General features: G+C 47.6%; 1 protein-coding gene across 1 annotated transcript in view; it reads right to left on the bottom strand.

Annotated features, from left to right (window-relative positions):
• The window catches only part of adgrl1a (adhesion G protein-coupled receptor L1a), an 80,275-nt gene that overhangs the window by 30,837 nt on the left and 26,544 nt on the right, over positions 1-22,894 (bottom strand). The window contains exons 2-4 of the mRNA XM_040189841.2: positions 14,506-14,678; positions 3,609-3,822; positions 2,386-2,495 (exon numbers count right to left, since the gene is read on the bottom strand). Of these exons, the coding sequence (XP_040045775.2) occupies positions 2,386-2,495; positions 3,609-3,822; positions 14,506-14,575 (394 nt within the window). The 5' untranslated portion in view covers positions 14,576-14,678. The remainder of the gene's footprint in view (positions 1-2,385; positions 2,496-3,608; positions 3,823-14,505; positions 14,679-22,894) is intronic.

The following is a 22,894-nucleotide window of genomic DNA, read 5'->3' as shown; positions in this document are numbered from 1 at the left end:
GAGTCGTACTTCTCTGCTCTGTGAAAATGGGAACGTGGTGTAAGCGCTGAGCCCTTTTGGTGTGCGCGCACTTGTTTCTGGTTGCGGGCGTGTGAGTGAGCGAGTCGCTTCGGAGGAGAGTGGCAGTTGACACGGGTAATTGGCTCTTCTTTGTCACCTCAGACAGGCAGGACTTTTCATCATGGAGGGATCAGCGTCCAATTTTCTAAGCAGCACAATACTTCAATCATAAATGGGGTTTTTTTTTTTCAAACAGGGCGGGGAAAAATGCAAGTCAGCAGCTATTTAATCATCCCTTTGATTGCCTCGCAGAGAGGAAGCGCCCTAGTGCAGTCAGAGGGGGAGAAAATAAGGTTAAAATGCATTAGGGGTGAAGAAGGCAGGGACAACCACGCAATGCTAACGTGAACCTTCATGACGGGACACCAAGCTGCAGCAAACAACTGGTCCAACAACGGGAGCTGAGCCTGGAGAAGATCAGTGTGACTGAAACTAACATTGACTCAGAGACAGGTGTAGAGGGCAGACAAGACTTGAGACGAACACTTGTTGCCACTTGGGCGACAGTAAAGGATAAATCCCAATGGAACGAAAACTCAGCTGACCTCTTATCTGTGACTGCTGCTGCAACCTGACTCAACAAAGACTCTCAAGAGGTAAACCAAAGGCACAAAAGCACAGAGCAGAGGAAGGTTAAAGATCGGAAGAGGTGCTTGGAAGTCCCTGAGTTTCTCTGATGTTCTCCATCCGAGCTGGATGGTTGGACATTTGAATATTTGTCCCACCTGTAAAAGAAAAAGAAAAAAAGACAGAGAAAGTGCAAGACTCAGAAGAATGAGAATATAATGTTGCGGGTTGGATAAACAGAGCAGAATAGAAGAAGAATGAGATCATTTGTGGTGGCGGCTGAAGATTAAAGACCTCAACGTGTAGGCGGGAGGTGAAATAGAGAAAAGCAGAATACAGAAAGAGAGGAAAAGTGGTGATATTGACTGAGAGACCTCGGAGAGAAGAAACGAGATGGAGCAGAAGAAGAAGAGAGTAAAGGTTAGCGCCTCTGCGACAACTCTGACCGGAGGCTCGCCACAGCATCTGTGCCTGAGGAAAGAGCAGAGAGAATCACCCCGGATCCCCACCGTAATCAATCAAACAGCCCCCCCACTCCAAGAAGACCCCTATCTCACAACGTTCCCACCACCCCAACACCCTCCTCGCACCCCCTTCTCGTACCCCTTCCAATTCTGCTTCTGTCTGCCGAAGGGGAGCGCCACTGCCCCTCCCCTCCAACCGGGTGATCCTTCACAGTGAGGGGGGGGGGGGGGGGAGGAGGGGGGTGCAGGAGGCGATCAATGCTGAGAGTAATAATATATGGGAGGAAGGAGGAAGGGGGGGGGGGGCTGAGCGGAGATTTTCACATGGACGAGAATCATCACAACGCCATATAATCCTTTGTGACTCTGCTGTGCGAGTGTGCTTTGGTTCACGTCTGCTCGGGGGGGTGGGGGAGGGGGGGCGGCGAGTCAGACGGAGGAAGAATGAGGGCAGCCACGTGTCCCCCTTTCGCAAGCGCGAGGTAGACTTGTGTGTGTGTGCGTGTCCCACCTGCCACAGAGCTCTCTGAGCAGTGGCGAGTATTAGTCAGCCGTTACCATGGGGGACATTCAAATGTGTGGCGCTCCGGGTCATGTGGTCTAAAATAAGCCCTTTTCTGTTTGTGTTAACATTCCTTTTGTGAGGTGCAGTACAAGCGCAAAGCCCCCCGCTCCCCCCTCCATCCACCCCCTGCCTCCCGGGCCTCACAGCGCCTAATTTTAATTTTTATTGGAAATCAGAGGGACAGCAAAGGTGTTTGGCACCTGATAAACTCAGTTGTGGGCCCCTGGGTCAATCAATGTGTGGGGCGGTGTGCGTTGAACGCCGTTGTGTTTCCCGTTAGGGGCTGACCCCACGTGTGCAGCGGGTCCGTGTGAAGTGCTTATCAGACCCTGTGTTTCCTTCCCCCAAGTGAAAATCCCTCTCAGCCACTGTTGCGTTGCTCTGTCGTTGAGGAAAAAAGGTTTAGCGTTCTGTGCGGGTGCGTGCATGTATGTGTGTGTTTGTTTGTGCATTGTAGGTGTATGATGGAGAGAGAGACAGGTAGAGAGACAGGAAGCAGGTGAGGATGGCCGTCTGTCGTGTTTTGTTGTGCATGTGTGGAAAAAAGAGCCCGTGTGCACGTGAAGTGTAAGGATTGTAATTTGGCAATGTTTTTTTTTGGTGGGGGGCGGAGGGGTGAAAAGGGGGGTAGGAGCTTCAGGTTGGGGCGGTAGGGGGTTGGTAGAGGTGATGAATGGAGCGAGGGTGTTGGGGAGGTTGGGGGAGGGTGGCGGGGGCCTCAGTACTCACTGTAGGGGACGCACTCGTACTGGATCTCCAGATACTTGTAGGTCCCTGGGCAGGGGTCTGGGAACACATCGGACCCCGCTACCACCACACACTGGGTGCGGTTATTGCACCTGTGAGGGGAGACAGACCGGGGCGGAAGGAAGGGAGAAAGAGAGAGAGAGAGAGAGAGAGATTGGAGGAGGTAAGTGATGCCATATAAAAAAAAATACAAAATGACGAGTGCCATTGAAAGAAAGACGAAGAGGAGCGACTGCAGAAAAAAAAATAACCTCTTCAGGCTCTGAAAGATGTGCAGAACGGTAGGGAAGGGAGTAATTTCACACTAGACTAGATCATGTGACAGCTGCACCAGCCGAGGGGAGGTGGGATACAGAGAGGGAGGGAGAGAGGGAGAGAGGGACAAGGAGAGGGATGAAGGATAGAGAAGACAGAGAGAGAGAGGGCGAGTGACGTAAGAGGCCCTTCTCCTGGGGGATTGTGAGTGAGAGCAATTAGAGGTGAGAGAAGAGGGAAGGACGCGAGGGGCTAGCAAGGCAAATACTCCACTGTCACACGGACAGGGAAAACATTCATGTGCACGCGACACCTATATCGAAGCTGCACAGCTTTTTCACGTTTAAACACCCAATGAAACACCCAGATGAAAAGATGCACACGCACACACACACACACACACACAAAACGTGAGGAAATCCTTCTCTATCGAGCTTTTAGCATTTCCCTCCTGCATAGTCCCTCTTACTCCCTTCATTTGTCAAATCTCTGCTGAACTCACTCCATCATCCCTTCATTTACAGCACTCTCTCTTCCTCCTTCACCCCCTCAATGCTCGACTCCTCCCCGCTGCCACTTCCCTGCCTTCCTTGCTCTCTGTCAACGCTAGAACCTCGTGCCTCCATTACTTGCGTGATGGATAGCTGGAAGAGGGGCTGCCATTGAGCTGGGCTCGGAGGAAGCAGAGGCTGAGGGCAAACGCAGTGAGCAGCTGTAGGAAGCGCAACAAACCCTCTCGCAACTACTCAGAACATACACATCCACATACAATAAACCACCACAGGCCTCCAAAGAGGGACCCCGGGATGCTGAGTCCAGTATTTCACAAAATACGTCGACACCTCCAGGAGAAAAAGCAGGAAATCCTGGGGGGGGGGATTATGTTGTTTCTTTGGCCAATCACATGGCTGCTCTGACTGCACAAGCACACTGAGCAGGTCAATAGTCACCTCTGGGACATTATCTTGAAGGCGTCGGGCAGGTAGCACTGCACATTCTCCATCTGGAAGGGGTCTGCGTCACAGATCTTGTCATCGGTGCGGCCGTAGTTGGCCGTCTCAATCATGATGACATCACTTCCGGGGCAGCGCAGCTCGATCGGGTAGCCTTCACACGCCAGCTCTCGGCGCATCAAGCCGAAGGGCATCATTGACCGGCTCAGAGCTGGAGTGGGAAAGAGGGAGAGAGGCAAAGTTATTGATAATTCAATGAAGCTTAATACTTTTAGGAGGCACTTTATTATTTGACCACATTGTAAATATGATGTGTAGCGTTTGACAAGAGCAGGTGGGATGAAAGTGGTTCCCATTGTCCTCATGTAAAACACAAATGAGCTGTTATCGACTCGCTTTCCCCGCGCAGTTATGTTTCACCACCGCTGATGCACAGCCTCGCAATCTGGTTTTCACATTGGAACATCACATGTGGGCGTGATGAATTTGCAACCGGACGGGCTTCTCCAATAAGATATTTTACCACTTGTGAAACAAACTGTGAGAGTTTCAAACGTTAACAAACTCCTACACGCGGCCGGGCGTCCGCTTATCACACTCAGCCGCGCGCGAGAGAGAGGAACAGCGCGTCTCACCAGGCCTCCTTCCAGCCCACTCCGCCGCCCCGGTGGGCCGTCAGAGGAGCGGCACCTTAGCATTCTCTCTGAATACGAGTAAAGAAAGACAATTAGTGTCTCTCTACACCTTCACCTCGGGTGTGCACAGCCGCTGTTGTTAACCAGCCGCCCCGAGACGGAACGTCAAGGCACTGCTGTGGCTGCTGTGTGTGTGTGTGTTCAGGGTTAATCGCCGAGCCGGGCTGAGAGGCACGAAAGAGGGCCGCAAAGAGGCTCTGAGAGAGACACTTGTTGTCTACCCAGCTCTCGCCATAGCTGCATACCTATCCATATTTATTCAGCTACACACACAAACACCCACACACACACACACACACACACACAAATGACAAAATGGCTCCTGGCTTCCTTTCCAGCGCCGGTGGAGACTCTCTGTGTACTCCGGCTTCCCCCCTCAGTCCAAAGTCATGCCTCCGGGGGGGGGGAGGAGGGGGGTTAGGGTAATTGGTGACTCTACATTGCCCGTAATGTTAGAGTTGTTTGTCTCTGCCGAGCCGATTGGTGGTACCCCGTCTCTTGCCCGATGCTAGCTGGGATTGACTCCAGCACCCCCCCTGCGTGACCTGTGCAGTATAGACGATGACTGATGACTGAATGTGTGTAATCTGACAGTGAGCATTTTGGTGGTATTGAAGGAAAGCCACCGTTTCTCTGTGCTGAGACTTATGCCAGGAACTGTGAGAGCTGCTCTCCGTGGTCCTGAAGTGACAAAGCCTCTTCGGGGGGAAATGACTGCCGCATCAGATGCTATCCACCCTCCCCTGAAGGAAGGGAGGGCTCTGCTTTCCATCGTCCATCGGGAGGGTGTGACACACGTTATGTCCAAACAGAGCAGTCCCCCCGCCGCATGAACATGCTGCAATTTCGAAGTTCTTTATAAACCGAGGCTCCAGCTGCACAGCATTCCTCCCCCCCCCCACTGCCAGACGTGCTCAGCAGCAGAAAAGGACAGCCCCTCTCTCCCACTTCTGATAGTGCTGGAACCCACAGAGCGGAGCCGTTTTCACTCCCTGACACTGAGCTGGCGCTGCTTTGGTTTCAGCCGCTGTCCATTCAGGAGAAGTGCCCATCTGGGTCAATGTCAATGTCAGTCATCCCCAACATGCTCCGCAGCAGAGAGCGCTACATGATTCACTGCCATCGGACTTTCTCATATTTCTAAATGCCACACATTTATGCAGCAGGGACTTGAGTTTGGTTGTGTAACTAACGCCATTAAAAATGACTTATAGACAGATAGACTTCAACTCTTTTATGCCTTGCCAGCATGCAGTGCCAGTGCCAAATCACAAAAGGCCTAGATGCAAAAAAACCTGCATATTAATTAAAGTGTGCAGAGGTACAAACAGCAGGCGAGGCCAGAAACACGAATCCACAAACTAATGCAAGAACCCACACCAAACAAATTAGCACATAGGTGGACGTACTATACAAGATAGTGTGCATGTCCGCAGATAAGCGCACACATACTTCTATGCGTGCAAGGTCTGGGTGCTACAGTGCGATTTCTTTGCTCAGTGTGTGGTCTTGTTCTCATAACTACCCTGTGGTGTAAGTGCAGAGCGGCGTACAGCTGGCCAGCTATTAAACTGAAGCGGACCACCAGGAGTGATCGCGCTCTTTCCACTTAGCCCCAATCAAAGGGGGCCCACCACACGTTATACATAGGAGGAAAAAAAACACGCTTAATATGTTATAAAGATTTCTGGCCATTCAGGGCCATCTGTGATGCCAAGATTAATTCTGGACTTTTTTTTAATCAAAAATGGGCCATTGCATTGCTGACATGTTGCTCAGCTTGTGTTTGTGCAGATAATATTAGCTTATTACGGTGATTGTTATGTCTGCTATATTGCTTCTAGCTTGGTGAGTAGATAGTAACACGTGGAGGTAAGGCTAAAAAAATATGGTCAGAAAATATTGAGTCACAACGATGTAAATATTGAATAATATAGAGTCTAATTTCCCACAGTGCCATGCACTTTTTGACGCATTTCTTTTTCTGGACCGACTGTTACTGTATAAATTTAGCTGTTATTGAGATAGTACACTTCCATGGTAACAGTTACAACCATATTAGCCTATTTCTGGCAGCACTGCAATGCTTTCCTTTCGTCATATTGTATTATATTTCACATCTTCACAGTTTGACACGTTCTAGGTTTTAGCTGTAATTCACCGTGTAAGTTCAGAGGGATGTGCACTACGTTTTGCGATGGGTTTTTTGAATGGCGGACACAAACAAGCGTGGGACTTAACTTCAGGGATTCACGGCCTGAGTGTTAGTGTGAGAGAGAGAGTGTGCACGTGGCTGCGTGTCAGCCAGATGGCCTGAGGCCTAGCTGGAGCCGTGGCTGCCTCTGAGCTGAGCTGAGATGAGCGGAGGATAAGCTCGGACTGGCCATGGGCTACGATTGTCCTTCACTCTGCAGGAATCCATTAAGGTTTCAGGGTCTCTTTAGCCAACACACACACACACACACAGACGTGCATGTGGCCAGTTAGTCGTGCCTGTCAGAATCATAATAGCTAGATGATAGAGTGTCTTTCCCAGCAGCAGCCATATGTATAGGTGGATCTAATCCCCCACCGTAAGGCTATGACTCATCTCCCCTGGTATATAAAATCCTGTTAATATCTGTCAACCGCAAAAAACGGTTACCAATCGTCTTCTATACCGATAGTGTTATGAGTCAATTTGATAATTACATGAGTGGATATGCATTGCAAAGACATGGCTGTGTTCAAATCTTTTTCTCTCTTACCACACACACACACAAGTGCACAGAGAGAGAGAGAGAGAGAGAGAGAGAGAGAGAGAGAGAGAGAGAGAGAGAGAGAGAGAGAAGCCTGGTGTCACTCCAGGGGAGCTGGTGTGGGGGGCTAAAGCGGTTGCCTTCACAATAGAAACTCCATACAAATTAAGAGCAAGAGAGAGAACTGATTCGATTTGACTCGTTATCCTGACACAGTAATTAAAGCCTGAGGGTGGATAGATGTTTGGACCCTCAGACAAGAACATCATTGTGCAGACGCTAAGCCAGTCTTTGCACACACGCCTTTGTCCTCTGACCGGTTCCAAGTCTCCAATATTTGCCAAGATTCAACATCATTTGGAGAGTAGACATAACCTGCAACCAAGAGTTGTGACCAGGACTTGAGAAAAGTTAGAAGAATTCTGAAAAGTTTGCAGTACGAATACAAAAGATATTTTCCTTCATTGAAACATGACGGAAAAAATGTCAGTTATCAGTGGTGTGCAGGGCTGCAACTAATGATTATTTTGATAATCGATTAATTGTTCGATCCTTTGATGAATCAGATTAAAAAAACGCTATGAAAAAATATTTAATTTCCACCCTTTATTCTAAAACACTGCAAAGTGCAAAGTCACATTGCAAAAAGACTTCAGAAAGTTCACAGATTGCTCATTGAACATAATGATGATAATAATAATAATATAAAAAATAAAGAAAAATACAAATATTTTAAGTAAATGTAAACACCACATAAATATATTCATGACAACAGAGTCAAAAATGAATGGTTCAAAAAAGGGGAGTGAGTATAAAAACAACTCATTGAGTGACGTAATAATCGCACAACACAACAAATCGATAATGAAATTCGTTGCAAACACTTTTAATAATCGATTGTGATTGATTTCATTGATTCGTTGTTGCAGCCCTAGTGGTGTCCTTTCAAGGTAAAGTCCCTTTGATTTCAACATAATCTGACCCTGAACTTTGTCATCACAGACATTCTATGGGGTGTTTTCTCATAAATGAGTGAGAAGATTCGCCACTATTCAGAGACTATAGCAGCTCTGCAATTGACTCACAATAAAAGATCATACGTGTGTTCTCTGTGGCCCCAAGGAAAACGTGTGAGCTGCATGGCGGACCATCTTTCGGGGGCCAAAATGTGATCAGACACTCTTAGCCAATCTCTGTCCAGCAGTTTCCTTCTAGTGTTACTCATCAGCATTGCGCTGAAGCACAGTGCCAGATCATTTTATCGCCAAGTGGTCGTTGAGACACTGGCAGGCTCCTGATAACGAGGGATTCCGGTTATATCCCCGTCCTTAAAATTAACTTTAAATGGCATAAAGACCCAGAGATGGTATTGTAATATCACTGTTGAAGTATACTGTGTATGTCTATATTTTGCACTCTGAGTCAGCTCTTGACAAAATAGAAAATTCGCTCACAAGTTTCAAGTTAATCTGTCAGTAATCGCGGCAAATAGCTCAACCAATTCTAGAGCTATCGGACAGAACTAAGAGGTATCAATAATGGGAATCCCTCCATAACCGAATTAACCTGACCGACTTCTCTAGTACATTACCGGCTTAGTGCTGCATTTTACCGACTCATTTGCCACTGCTAGTTAGTGTAATGACTCGCTGGAGCATGGCCTTCCAGCGCAGACAAGCTGAGGCGATGCGGCCACAACCGTCACATCCCCGCAGCCTTCAAGCTGAGGACTTGTGACAAAGTGACATCCTGAGACAAACATGAGGGAGCAGGGGGGTGGGGGGCTGTGTGTGTGTGTGGTTTTGTGTGTGATTTGATGGGGTTGGCTAACGCTGGCCTCAAAGCTAGGACGCTACTCCTCTGCCCGTCTGAGCAAAGGAGACGGGGGAGATGAGATGGGGCGACTGTATGGGGAGTCACCGTTATTGGTATAAGGTCAGAACACAAAGCGGTGGCCAAATGACACACATCCTCCGAGATGGAGTTGAGTCAAGCTAACACACAGGGATGGGGGGGATGGAAGGGTGGAGCGTTTTAGATGGGCTAGATGGTAACAATAGAATAAAGTAGGAACCATCAAACCAGATGTTGGCCAAAGATGAACATGACGACATAAAAGGTCACAGACATAAAAAAAGAGATATCAGAGAAGAGAATCAGACAGATTTGTGGGAGAGGAGACCTCCTATTGTCCTGATCCCACTCAGCACACGCAGCCTCTCTAACTCATCTTAACTACAGCCCATAACATTACATCATACATAAGAGAAATTAACGTGCCCTCTGAAACACACACACACACACACACACCCTAATGCACGTTCTGGTGAGCGGTGACAAACTTTGCTGTGAGGGGAAACTAGCAGGCGAAGCACAGAGATCAAGACGGGCGCTTAAAAAGCCACTGAGACACGGAGCAAAACACACACAGACAGACACACACAAACTTGAGGAGGGAGGCGAGACATTGCGTGCTCGTACTGTTAAACAACTTAATTTCTGGCCCTGGCGCCTAATTATGCAATAATAGCGCCTCAGAGGGGGGGAAAGCAGCATAAACCAAAATAAGAATGAGCCTGCCAAAAAAGTAAGATTCACCTGCTTGGTGTAAAATCTCCTCTGTATCCCCGGGGAAGGGAGATGCACTACAGACCCAACACAGCTCTATTGTGTTCTCGGCTTCCAGCACAAATCACATGAGGCCGGCAGACAGTCAGTCCTAGATGCTTTTAAACATTGTGGTGGAGTAAAAACGGCAGGGGATGCAGGGGAAGAGCCACCGGCAACGGGGAGAATAGAGAAGCAGAGAGAGGAAAGTTATGAAGGCGGTTGGAGGCTGTAGCAAATAAAGTGATAAGAAAGAGGGGTGGGTGTGAGAAATACAGTGTGAAGTAGTGAGGAGGGGGTGAGGGGGGAGGGCTGGGTGAGTATACCCTGCGAGGCCTGCTGTCGGGAAGACGCGAGTGCGCATTCGGAAGAGTTGCAAGTCGCATCCAGAGACCAGTTAGGAAAGATGAGTGTCAAAGCCCAGCCCTGCCGCTGCATTAGACACTTAATTAACCTCCGTGTGCACCAAGCCAAAAGGCTTGCATGTGTGGACAGAGTGTGTGTGTCTGGGTGCGTTGTTCTGTGCATGTTTATGAGCAGATCGATCTGTTCGTCAGTGGGTTACGACAGTGTTCAGCATCTCAAGTGCTCCAGTGCTTTCTCAGATATAAATGCACACAACATGCATGACACACACGCACAAAACGCACGCAGTCCTACAAAGCGTCAAAGTTAGAGGCCCTGAGAGAAAAGAGGCAGCTATCACACGACTGCACAAACAGCAACACTGTCCCTATTCCTTTAAGTAGGAGCTTGTTTGCGGTACACAAATCAATGTACACACACACACACACACAAACATACCACACAACTACAAGCAAACGCAAACACACAAACTGAATGGGCACACACACACACACACACACTGGCACACTAACAGTGAACGAATGAATAAACAAAAAAGGCACAGCCCGTGTGTACAGGCGGCGACACATGAGAGCACTGTGCGTCATCTTCAAAGGGAGGTTTGAAAGAACACACCGGCGCGGCGCCCCGGCCTCTCCCTCCTTCCCCGCGCCCGCCCCCGACTACCAATATGTGTTCAAAGGCCATCCATTAACCTTTCACTCACACAGGCCTCTCTGTGATCTACTGCTCTCAGCCAAGGGGCTTTGAAGAGCACAGCAACCACCAACACCGGGAAGGGAGCAGCGGAGGCGGGGGGAGACAGAGACGGGAGGCAAGGGGGAAGGAGGGAAGGAGGGCAGGATAACAACAAGAGATGCGCCCCATTAACAGATAGTAGTCAGAGGGTACAGCAAGAAAGCAGAGCCAGGGGAGTGACACTTGAGGAGGGAGGCTGGATAGAAAAAGGAGGTGAGGCAATGGACAGAAGGGAAGGAGGTGGGAAATGGAAGCAGCAGAGGGAATAGGAAGGGAAGGCCGGCAAACAGGGGGGAATCCAGGGGGCGGTGGGTAGAGAGGGAGGGGGGGGGGGGGGTGGGGGTTGCATCACGATGCTGAGAGAGGGAGTAATAGCTGAGGTGTTAGGGGAGGGAAAGCCAAGAGATTTGATAAAAATAAGTGCTGAATGGGAGGAGTGAGAAACACTAACTGTTGGTGGAGATGCAGAGGAGAAGAGGGAGAAGCCGGAGGGAGAGGGGGGGGGGAGGCTTTACTGAAGTTTTTTACGATACGCTGCGATATTCACAAGTCTCAAGATTAGCAATTAGTGTCAGTTAGAGCTGTAGATTTCAGCTTTATGGCAGTCAGCAAACATAGTAAAACATATTTAAAGGCCATTTTCTTCATAAACCCATACACAAGTAGCAAGTTCTGAGTCTATGAAATACAATGCTGTATATTAGCAACTTGAAAATTCTGAATTGTTTTTTCTGAAATTAAAATAAGTCGTTAATTTGTTTGTCTGTGATTCTGCAGCTTATACTAATGGCACATGCAGTGTGGCTACAATTTGTTGTAAAGGTTTTGATTCTCACAAAGATACTTCCCAAATTGATAATAAAGAATCCTAACAGCTGCAAGTGCATGCACCTAAGAGCAAAGCAAAGGGCCTGAAGCTTACAGGTGCATAAGTTCACTATTCTGCTACAAAAGTGCACATTACGGCAATGTACTGTTCAGCAAATGATACAACATCAAGAAGCCAAGTGCACATACAGCAGCAAGGTTGGCTGCAGTATCTCTTTATAGATAATATACACAAGACTGTCAGAGAATCAATTCTTATGAATTAGTGAGTAGGTTGCAATTTTAAAATGATCATTTTAATATCGTACTATTGCGGGACTGAAAGTCTACTCTCCCTCTGTGCAGGAATTAAATATTGGATGTGGTTTCAGGTCAAGTATTATGTTATTTACTTTGAGCAACACTTAGATCCAAAATAACTGCCAGCGCCGTCATAAAAAAGCATCTGGCTTGAAGAGGCATTGTGAATTCTTCATGCGGCCCACTGTGAAAATAACTGCCTACCGCTGCATTATAGAAAGCAAAATGCTGCATTGAGATCAGCCACCGTTCACATACTGCCACCATCGCAGGACAGCTGAGAGACCGAAGCACTTTGGTGAGAAGATGCGTTAAAAAAAAAGTAACAAGAAAATCCAAAATCCTTAAATAATAACTTGTGTTCAGGAGAAATGGCAGCGAAGGACCGGGGGCCTTTTTCACGCAACTGATCAGAGAGCAGAGGCGTAAATAAAGGGGAGACGAGAACAAATTCCACCACCACCGGCTGGCGTCTCCTGGTACGAGCGTCACGCACGCAGACCCCTTCAACTAAATTCCTACCGCTCACGGACATTAATGCACATACTTATAAATGAACACAACTCACACACATTACGGACTGAAATGTCCCACAAGCGGGCTCATTATGGTCTCGGTTTCACCGCTGGTGCACATTAATACAAATACACACACACACACACACACACACCGATGCTTGTGCTGTGCTAAACGAAAGCTCTGTGTCAGGACTTCATCATGTACGGCGCAGCTGCCTGCAATGCCTGCCACATTAAGCAAGCCTAATGGGCTTTCAGAGCAGCGACACTACGTACGAAGGCTTGTACATTATCAAGCAGTGTGGATTCTGCGGGACATTTAGATCGTCGGCCCTGAGTTTTCGTGCATACTGCAAAGAAACAAGACTTTATTTGCCTCTGGTTAATTTGAGTTTGCGTTTGTTTTTTTGTTTCACATAGCCATTGCATTTCAAAGAGGAAGTGGAAATTGTGATTTAACAATATAATGGGACAGGTGAGTGAGGACTGTGGGGAGAAGTATGTCTTCAAAGCTGGTGCTGGTGCGCAACATTTGCATTGGCGGTACTGGTTCAAGAGGAGAATAACTGTGTGAGTGCGAGGGGTAAATATTAGAATGTGCAGCCAGGAGTAGAGTGAGGTTAAAGCACGGCAGATTAGCTCGGCACACGCAGGAGGAGCAGAGGTACACATTAGACTGTGAAGCCATGTGTGATGATCCAGCAGGTTACTAAATGAGCTATGATTAGGGATTCGGCCTCGTCCTATTAGAAACCATGCCCTCTTCCTTTAGACCCCCACCCCCCCCCCTTGTTTCATTTTCTTATTCTCTCCCGCTCTCTGATAAAAAGATACATACATTGCAGGCAAAATTCAGCTGCCAACGTTACGATCACCAGAAGGGTGTGGGTGTGCATGCCCGTGTGCCTGATTCCATTAGAAAAATATGAAATGTCATCAAATCAAATGTTCCGCCAGTGCTTTTGGGGCTGAATGAAGGAAAACATTAAATGGATTATTAATGCATTATTAATACCCCCGAGTGCCAGGTCACACAGATAGTTGGATTATTTACACACCCACCCACACACACAAACAAACACATAGCCAGAGGCCAAATGTGTCCGATGGAACAGAGCGTACGCTCCTCATTTCCAATGTTACAAAAGGAAGCCAAATTAAGATTTATAAAAACGCCAGCAACCACTCAAATCGAAAGTGCACCTGGCTAATCAGAGTTTAGGGAAAGCTAAAACCGCTGCTGACACAGGCGTCCACAGACACATTTTAATTTTAACCTCCCTCCCTGGGTTCCGTCCGCTCCTCCTGCGTCATCATCACTGGCCCCTCCCTTTAGTCACAGGGCCTCCGGCTGATGCTCCTCCCGCCTGCTCGTCCGAGCCGCCGTCCATCGCCCAGCAGCTCGTTGGCACGGAGATGACTGAGAGCACACAGCAGATGGTGTGCCGCTGTCTGCGTGGCAGGCCACTAGCAGGACACCCGACAGCCCCTCCCACCCCACCTCAGTCCTCCGCCTCTCTCTGCAATCCCTGTTCCTTCCCCTCCTACACGTCCGCTAACACACACACAGACACACGCCCTCCAGCATCACTGCGGCCCAACCAGGTCACCTGCTGCCCGGCTAACAGCTATCACACACACAGTGAAATTTCTCATGGTACACGGCACATTCAAGGGGGGGTGGGGGGGGGTCACACATATGGCGCCATTACACGCACGGATTACCCCTTATATTCCTGCAACGCTCCAACTCACATCAAGATGACAAGAAATTTTATTGACATTCGCTCGCACTATAGCTCACTAGCTCTCTCCATCCCCTGCAGAGGCCGTTTGGTTAATCAAGCAGGGTGATTCTAGCCTGGTCAGCAAGACAACAAATATACTTACAACCTTTATCACGTAGCTGGGGTATAAATATTACATCCTCATTTGCTACAACCTGGTCAGGCCAGTTACAGTGAACCCGACATGATTTCGTGCGCTGCATTACAAGCTGGCTCAGTGGAGCCACACACAACGGTACCTTGGTCAGAATATGTAAATGATCATTATTAAATAGGTAAATACAAATAAAATGTATTTCAAAATGTTGATGACGCACCTGGCGAGGACGGAGCAACGTTGCTGAAAGCCACAGCGCAGGTGAAGATGACCCAGGCTGCTCGAGCCATGTTGGGGGTTGAGCAGGGGGACGGGCAAGGGGGCGGAGCTAAAGCGCAGAGGAGGCGGTCAGCAGGCACAGGTGAGCCGGGCGGCGCTTCCTCAGCTTACGCCCTGCAGGAAGAATAAAAGAGAGGGATGAAAACACGAGGAGGGGCCGCATAACGATTTCTATGTAACTGTATGTTCCATAAGAGCAATTATTCCACTTTTCTGTTTTTCAATTTCCCCGTTCCCAGTATGGCATTCGAATTAGACGGTGTTGACTAATTTATTCTGCATTCATCACTGGAGTATGTGATAATAACTCTGCACAAAACCAACTGGGTGTCGACTGGTACAGCATACTAAAAGGTATCAGAGCAGGCGGAGCAGGGGGGAGGCTCCCCCTGTGGTGGTCAGGTATAATGATGGGACAGGGAGATCTGAGGCCATTTTGTGCATGATGGCATGGCAACAGCTGTTACCAGCACCAGCTCATCACTCAACAGCGTTTGAACGCTTGATTTAATCAGACACGCAACATATGCTTTATAGCTGTAAACACGGCCATATTCAACATGTTAGAAATACTCGTCTTTTATGCGTGTGTGTGTGTGTGTGTGTGAGTGTCGTACATGCTTGCGTAGAGGCATGTGCACAGAAGGTGGTGACTCAGTCAGCAGTGCTGTAGGGGCTCACACGTTTCAGTTGTCCAATGAAATAAATCATAATCTGGAAGGGATTTCTTGTAGAAGCTCCTCTGCCTCTGCACGGACTAAATGACAAACAACTAGGAACGGTAGTGTTGGAGATTGAGTTCCTCCTGCTGAGCCTGCTGATGAAACGGACATATTGGACTGTGTTTCTCCGTTTCTGTGTGTGGCATTTTTCATTTTATTGTTTGGAAGGCGGTTTAGAGCATTTGCTTTGATCGCTCCAATCTTCTATTTCCTTTATTTGATTGATCCTTGCAACTTATAGGAGGCCATAATATAATAGACGGTTTGCATGCACACACACTCACACCAACAGGTTTGGCTTCTGTACAGAATGTGTGTTAACTTTGAAATGACTTCATTCATTTCCAAATTTTGAGTCCTTTTCAGCTATAATTACCACTTCAGCCTATTTAAAAAGCTTCAACTTTAAACATTTGTCCCTTGCCAACAGACCTTTTCAGAGCCAAATTTGTTCGATGGGGGAATATGCGTCATACTTAATCGCACAAAAAAAGCAAACATATTCATTTCCTAATGTTTTTCAGCAATAAAGACTGATGCAGCTTACGGGTGCTGCATTGATCACATGTAGCAGAATGTGTGAAAAGGTGCGTCTTACGATGAACATATTGAAAGTTAAACATTTGTACCTCTAAAACTGGCAGAACACCCCTTGCACCTTTTGTAATCTTTTGATCTCTGAATGTTTGCTCAACAACACACAGACCAACATGCAGGCATGGCAGAGCGTTATTCTCCTGCCAGCCAAGATGGCAGATCCTGAGTGACTGGGTGCCCCTCCCGCCGCCCCCCTCTCTCTTTGTCATCACTGATTTGGCTTCCCCTCCACCTCTCGAGCCCCACCCCTTCCTGACCTTCTCTGATATTTACCCTCTTCCCCAGAGGCAGCGCCCGGGCCCGCAGCCACCGACCTGCCGGGGAGTCGCTGTGTGGATTAGTATGTTGGACGTGGTGGAGTACGAGCGAGAAGGCGCGAGGCAAACAGCGCGGCAAGGAGAGAACGCACGCGGCGCGGGGCGCAAAGCCCCTACCGCAGGAGCTCTGCCTCACACCATCGTTTATTTCTATGATGTGTGCAGCAAACACCACCTCTGCCCCGCCGCAGCCGGTGCCCTAATTTGTGTTTGTTTGCGACCACCCTCTATGACCAGAAGCTGGGAAGAAAGGACATGCTCAGAGGGAGAGCAGCGGAGACAAAGACAGAGTAGAAAAGTAGTAAACAAATAGCAATAGACATGCGGTGCCGCGGAGGCCTCGGCGGCGACGGCGGCGCCCTTTCGCGGCCTTTCTCTCCCCTCCCCCTCCCAATCCTCGCTGTGTTATTAATGGTCAAAGAAAGGAAGCCTCTCCTGTGCGTGAAAGGCTGTCGTTGTTTTTCTCCAACTTCTGCGGTTTTAATCAGAAAAATGTGTTTCCTGTGTGTCTCTTGTTTAGCTTTTTTTTGTCTGCTTCTGTGTACTTTTCAACAAAAGCTCTCCCGTGGTCTCGGAAGATGAGACGGTCTAGAGCAAGAGAGGCAGGGCAGGTTCTGGATTGAGGTAAGGAGGGAAAGAAAAGTGCAGGGCGGATAAATTGATTTCATTTTGTGACAAAAAGAAGGCCGGCGTTACACAACACTCTTTTTTTTTACATTTGTATCTGGAAGGAGAACTGCAGGAACAGAAGTAGAGCAAAGGAGGATGTGGCAGTGGCCATAATGGTGGAAAAAAGCCACAAAGGAATGAAAAGAACGATGGAACAAAACAGGGGAGAAAGCATCGAGCTGCCTGACTAACCAATAAACAAGGGAGAGAAGGAGGAGAAAACAAAGTAGGATGAGGATGACTTTATAATGATAATAAGTGAAAATAGCCATGTGAGCAAAGAATAGTAAGAAAGCAGGAAGTAATGTCAAAGGAGAAAGCATGTTTTCTGCCTGTGACTACGAGCCTGTCTCTGGGGAAAAGGGTTCGCTGGGTGTAATCTTCTCTCATCTTGGTGGCTGTTTCTCACCCGAGACCAGAGGCTGACCTTTTTTCTTTTTTTCTTTTCGCTGATCACATCCACAATTATTATCATCACTGTTCCTCTTCTAACGGAGTGGATCATCATACCCCGATGAGACCGGAGCACGCAAAATGGGACGGATGGACCGCAATTTCAGCGCGCTGGTGGCAAGGTGAGGAGGGTAAGCAAAGGGAAAGGAGGGAGACCGGCCGATGGACAGAGGCAGTGGCAAAGTCACCCTTATGAGCATGGCTCCGTTGTCCTTTTTGGGATGCTACCCTCCGTTTCTTCAACTATTAAATGTGCAGGCCGCCTTGATCCAAAGCAAATGGCCTTATTATGCACTTCTATTGGATCATTACGGTAATGGCCATGATCATTAAGGATCTGTTTGGTTTAACAGACAAGCTCTTGCAGGACAGGGTGTCACATGTCCTCTTTATACGGGGCTTAGGGGGACTGCTGGCGTCTGTCACGAGAAGCATTTATTTTTGCCCCATCAAGCACATATTTCTGTGCAGAAGAAAGCGGCGTTTAGGAACATTACCCGACCAGAATCAAAAGGAGGGAGAACAAAGAGTTTACGTCGACAGTTTTTTCTGCATAATTAATAAAGCCGCTGTGACTCTCAGTCGCTGTAGCTCAGGCTCTCATTTTTTCCCCCACTCCGAGGGGAATCTGATATCAAGGTGGAGAGAGAGAGAGAGAGAGAGAGAGAGAGAGAGAGAGAGAGAGAGAGAGAGAGAGAGAGAGAGAGTTATGGTATGTGTGAGTTGACTGGGTGCATGGATGTGACAGGGTGACTGTGCAGCCCCGTGGTCAGAAGGCTAGAGATCCACACGGCTGACTTGGATAACACTGCAGCCCTGAAAGGAAACATTTGACTAACAGCTTGCCAAAGACGTAAAAGTTCTAAAATAGCATTTCAATATATTTGAAGAAGAAGTACGTTGACTGAACAAGTGAAAATCATGCAGGGCAAAGGAGAGCAAAGCGGGAATTGAGCAAACACAAACACGCTAATTTATTTAGATAGGAAAACACTTGTGATGGCTTTAAAGATTTGTCGGTCATAACTTGTGACGGTCTGTTGCTTCATGCAAAGAGAAGTCTTTGGATCCTAATATGAAGCACGAGCATTTCCCCTGCTATTAGGATTAATGTTTATGCCTCAGATGCTCCAACAACAAATAGTTGGTTCAGTAGCAAAGCTCCCGCTATGAAGTAAGTGATTGCCTCCTAGCAACCGACACAGTCAAGGGTGTGAAATTGAATGGCAATCACATCTTACTTACAAATCCAAAAAGTGAGGCAAAATGCTGCATTAAATATTTGCAATCAAGTAAAATTCACTTCAGATAAACCTCCGACATCCGTTTAAACTGGAAGAAAAATGGGAAACAAGTGCTTCTCTTTCAAACGCTGTTGTGATTTGCTTCCAGTCACGTCGGAGACAGGCCCTTTGTGTCAGAGCAGAGTATCACAAGACTCAGTGAAGGCGAGCCATGTAGTATTAAAGTGTGCGATGAGACTGCAGAGAAGGACAAAAAACGAATGCGTCGCCTGGGGGCCTCTAAGTAATTCTCCCCCTGAATCATCGGTGCTGAAGCTTTGTCACACTCGATGCTCTTTTGTACTCTCCTGAGCCGGGCAAGAGGGAGCTCTACAGCGGAGGGTAACAATAGATGAGGATGAAATAGAATTAATTAATTACTTTTTCACCTCCATAAAACTAATCACTCGCCAAAGTCAATAGAATCATCCCACTTTAACTTTTGAAAAGTAACAGGCACACGACCAAACATCATTACCATTACCATCTGTGAGCGAGCTTTGCTGAGTGGGAGGCTGCATGTGTTTTTACCACCAAACCTGCCTTCGAGGATGCTGAGGTATGACAGGCAAATTTAATTCAATGATTATTCAAATTAGCCAGAGTGATGATTTGGACACAATTCCACATGCGGTGTGTGTGCGCCTGTTTGTGTTGAAATCCCCCATTAACGGAGCGCATGGAATCCGATTACTCTGATTATGAGTAAGGGCTTCAATTACTGTGCACTAAAATGACATCAAGTGCGACGGCTGGCACAATCTCACATTGTTATCCGTGGAATTCAAAACAGGAAGTATGCCCTTTTAGCGTTTAATATCTTATCGCAGGTTAAATAACCACATTTTCCAAAAAACGCTTCACGATTCCACATCTGTACACAGATGCCGAAAACAAAATGCAATCAATGCCGCTGAACAAAAAAAAAAGAAGGAAAAAAAAGACAGCAGCTTGTGTACCGCCGGCCTCCCGCCCCCTTTTTCCCCGCTATCTTCCGGTTGGGCAAATCGCTAATCTCTCTAATCCTTTTTGCTCGCAAAGGCTACATAATAGTATTAGATATTATTCCTCCACAACAACCTGTATTACATTCGCCTCGACGCTCAGCAGCCCACGCGGCCTCGGCCACAGCACGCGCGCCGTGCCGTTAACACGTGAGCGATCATTCGGGATGGAAAAAGTTGTCGAAATAGCGGCGGCAAGGCGAGCACATTCGGGTCAGCTCCAACTCGACACTTCTCCATTTACCGGGGTGGGTCAGTTGAGGCCGGTGCTCTTCTGTGGTGGTATCTCACTGGCTGCAGCAGCAAGGCTGTTGATATAATGACACCATTGTGCCGGCTGTGTGCAGATGGAACATCAGAGCGCTGGTAATGGCCTGTGTATTAGTGCCATGTGTTTGATTACTGACTCGGGGAGAGCGCGGATAGGCTGTGTAGTCAACGGGGAATGAGGCTCCTTCCAAAACAGCTACCAGGAGGGAGGAAAAAAAAAAACTATTTGAAGAAACCAAAGGCGAGAGGGAAGAGACAAAAACAGGAGGTGTGGGGGGGGGGGACTTTAATGGAAGTGTGCTTTAAGGGAATGCAAATTAGACAGGGGAATCTGCAGAGCTGCAGAACACAGCGGAGGGATATCAAACACGGCTAGTGTGGCTGTCAAAGAGGTGAAGGGGAAAAAAAGAGAAGGGGCTGGAGAGAAATCCCGACTCACTTCATTCAATAGACACTCCTGTACCACTTTTCCTGCTTCTGGCGTTTGCCCTCAACTGCGGTTCTCCACAAACTCCCAAACCTGCATGCCTCCTCATCTCAGGAGCCTACACTTAAACTACAAAAGGGTGTGTGTCTGAAACAGCAGTAGGCCTCACTACTATTAATACTTCTAAGTTCTACTGGCTAATCAGAGCCCATAAGTGTCTGAAAGGGGGTTGACTGTGTGTTATGACGTGTCCTCATCGGTGAATGAATGAGTACAGATAGTCAGTCCGTCTGTTAGTCAGCGAGCAGACAGAGCCAGCTCTGCGGCCTGGTCTTCGCTGTCTGCTGTGTGGCCTGTGATTTACTGTGGCGGCAGAGAGCTTGTCACTGTTCATTATAGCTGATGCAACAGGAGGCCATGCCACCACCCATCAATGATTGCCCTGTGATGCCGGCCACAGCTGCCAGAGGAAGTGACCTCAGCACCCACCTGTCTCCCAACACAAACACTGGCTGCAGCCGCGCTCTAATGGGATCAGATATCTTGCAAGGGAGGTGACCTCTGACCCAATCTGGCGGCCAATCTACCTACCCAAGTTGAAAAACGATCCGTTAATTCAGCATGAAAAATGCAATTTAGCAGCGACAAATGTGAGGCGTCCATTTTTGTCATAATAATTACATAGAAATCTATTTTAGAAGAAAAACAGTGCCACATCTGTCTGAACAGATCCGTTTCTGCCTTTTGGCTTTTTTTTCTCCTCACCCGTTATCCTTTATTCCTTCTCCCCTCCGTCCCAGCCTCGTAGTCAAATTAGATATACTCCATATCAGTCAACCTGCGCTGCCAACTTTGTCAGCACAAGTTGGGCTGCAAATCAATTGAATGAATAATTCACCGTGACCATTAAGTCCACACAAAGAGTGATAACTGCCGGGCCGTGACATCAATCTTACGAGCCACCACCAATACAATGTGATATAACATGATAACGTTATGAAATTGTACTTGCACTCCCTGCCGCCCTTTGCATTGAGATGTTCCCAGATGTCACCTGGCTGTGACTGGCAGGCTGCCACCCCGAGTGCTCGCGCACCGCCAGGCTCCGGCTAGATCCGTCTTCATTAAGGACAGAAGCACTGTGAGCTGTGTGCGCTATTATCACTGTCTATCTATTAGTCTGAAAGCTCCAGCAGGGCGACCCCCGCCTCACTGTCGCGCTACGGTTCACCATGGCCAAGCATACGCTCAAGGATGCACACACACACACACACACACACACACACACACACCACACAAACACAGAGACACAAAGTCATTTTACACTCGCGCCTTTGCACATCTCTCGCTCTCTCATAATGAGCACAGCAATAGGCTTAAATAATTTGCAGATAATTCATGCTCGCTCATAATTGGGGGCAATAGACAATAATTACATGAGAAAACCCCGCCTGATTCCTCCGTTTCAAATTCTGCAGACTGTTGACACCCCCTCCTGTGTTGATGTGGGTGTAAAGTAACACACACATGAGCGTGTCTTGGAGCACTTGCGGACGTGTTCATCCGCATACATATACGCACCGAGACAGAAGGGCCCACCAGGGCACCACATGTGATGTTGACCCATTTTAGATCCGTAGCACAAAGTAGAGCAGGGACTCAGAACAAAAAGAGACGGTGACATTTAAAAATAGGTTGACATTCTTTTCATGTCATTGCCGAGGCCCCTTACAATAAAAGTAGCCATCTTTTGTGTCAGCGGCACCCTCAACTAATTATTCCTTCACATCTTTAACGTACAACGTCAGAGACCCCCCCTCTGGCTTAGGTTTGCTTTCATTGGAGCTAGTTGGAGGTCCGACAGACCTAAAACCAAACTAAACCCTATATATTCTACTTTGGAACACAGACAGTCACTTCTTGCCTCACCAGTCCTGGGATATCTGCTTGTTAATCACATTTACGGAGAAGTTGGGAAGTGAGCTGAGTAGTTGGAACGTGTGGATGAGTGATTTTTCTTTGGTGTCTTATTCGCCGAGAACATTTGTTTCCTCCTCTGTCTTTGATATTGAGTTTAACATGGTTCATCCCTTTTAATGCATTTGGTCAAAAAGAGTGAGCTGCAGGCTGCTCAATGAACAAAGCCGACATTGTTACTGTGCTCTGGTTTGTGAGTAAGTTTCCAGATCAAGACAGTGCAGTCTTTTATAAAGAAAATAATATATCTACATATATCTATACAGACATGTATCTATAAAGATGTCATCAAAATTGTATCAGGGTTTACATTTCTAGCCTGTTAGCTTGAGAGTGCTGTTTGTTTGCAATACTCCTAATGTCACAGTTTCAAACTAACTTGTAAACACGCACTCACACACACACACACACACACACACAGCCATTCAGAGCGCCTCATAAGCGTATTTGCTTCTGGACTTTAATGCTGGTGAACATAAATTACACCTCAGATGTGTATCTGGATTTTTTTCAGCCCAGCTGAGCTTGCTTTTTTCTCTCTGTGACATTCGGCACACTAGAGAATCCATTTCAGGGCAACTTGACCAATTCTACCAAACAGCCAACTTCCC

Source organism: Gasterosteus aculeatus, chromosome 11 (assembly GCF_964276395.1).
Source record: "Gasterosteus aculeatus chromosome 11, fGasAcu3.hap1.1, whole genome shotgun sequence".
In the NCBI taxonomy this organism is placed as follows: domain Eukaryota; kingdom Metazoa; phylum Chordata; class Actinopteri; order Perciformes; family Gasterosteidae; genus Gasterosteus; species Gasterosteus aculeatus.
This window is presented reverse-complemented; position numbering and strand designations above follow the sequence as displayed.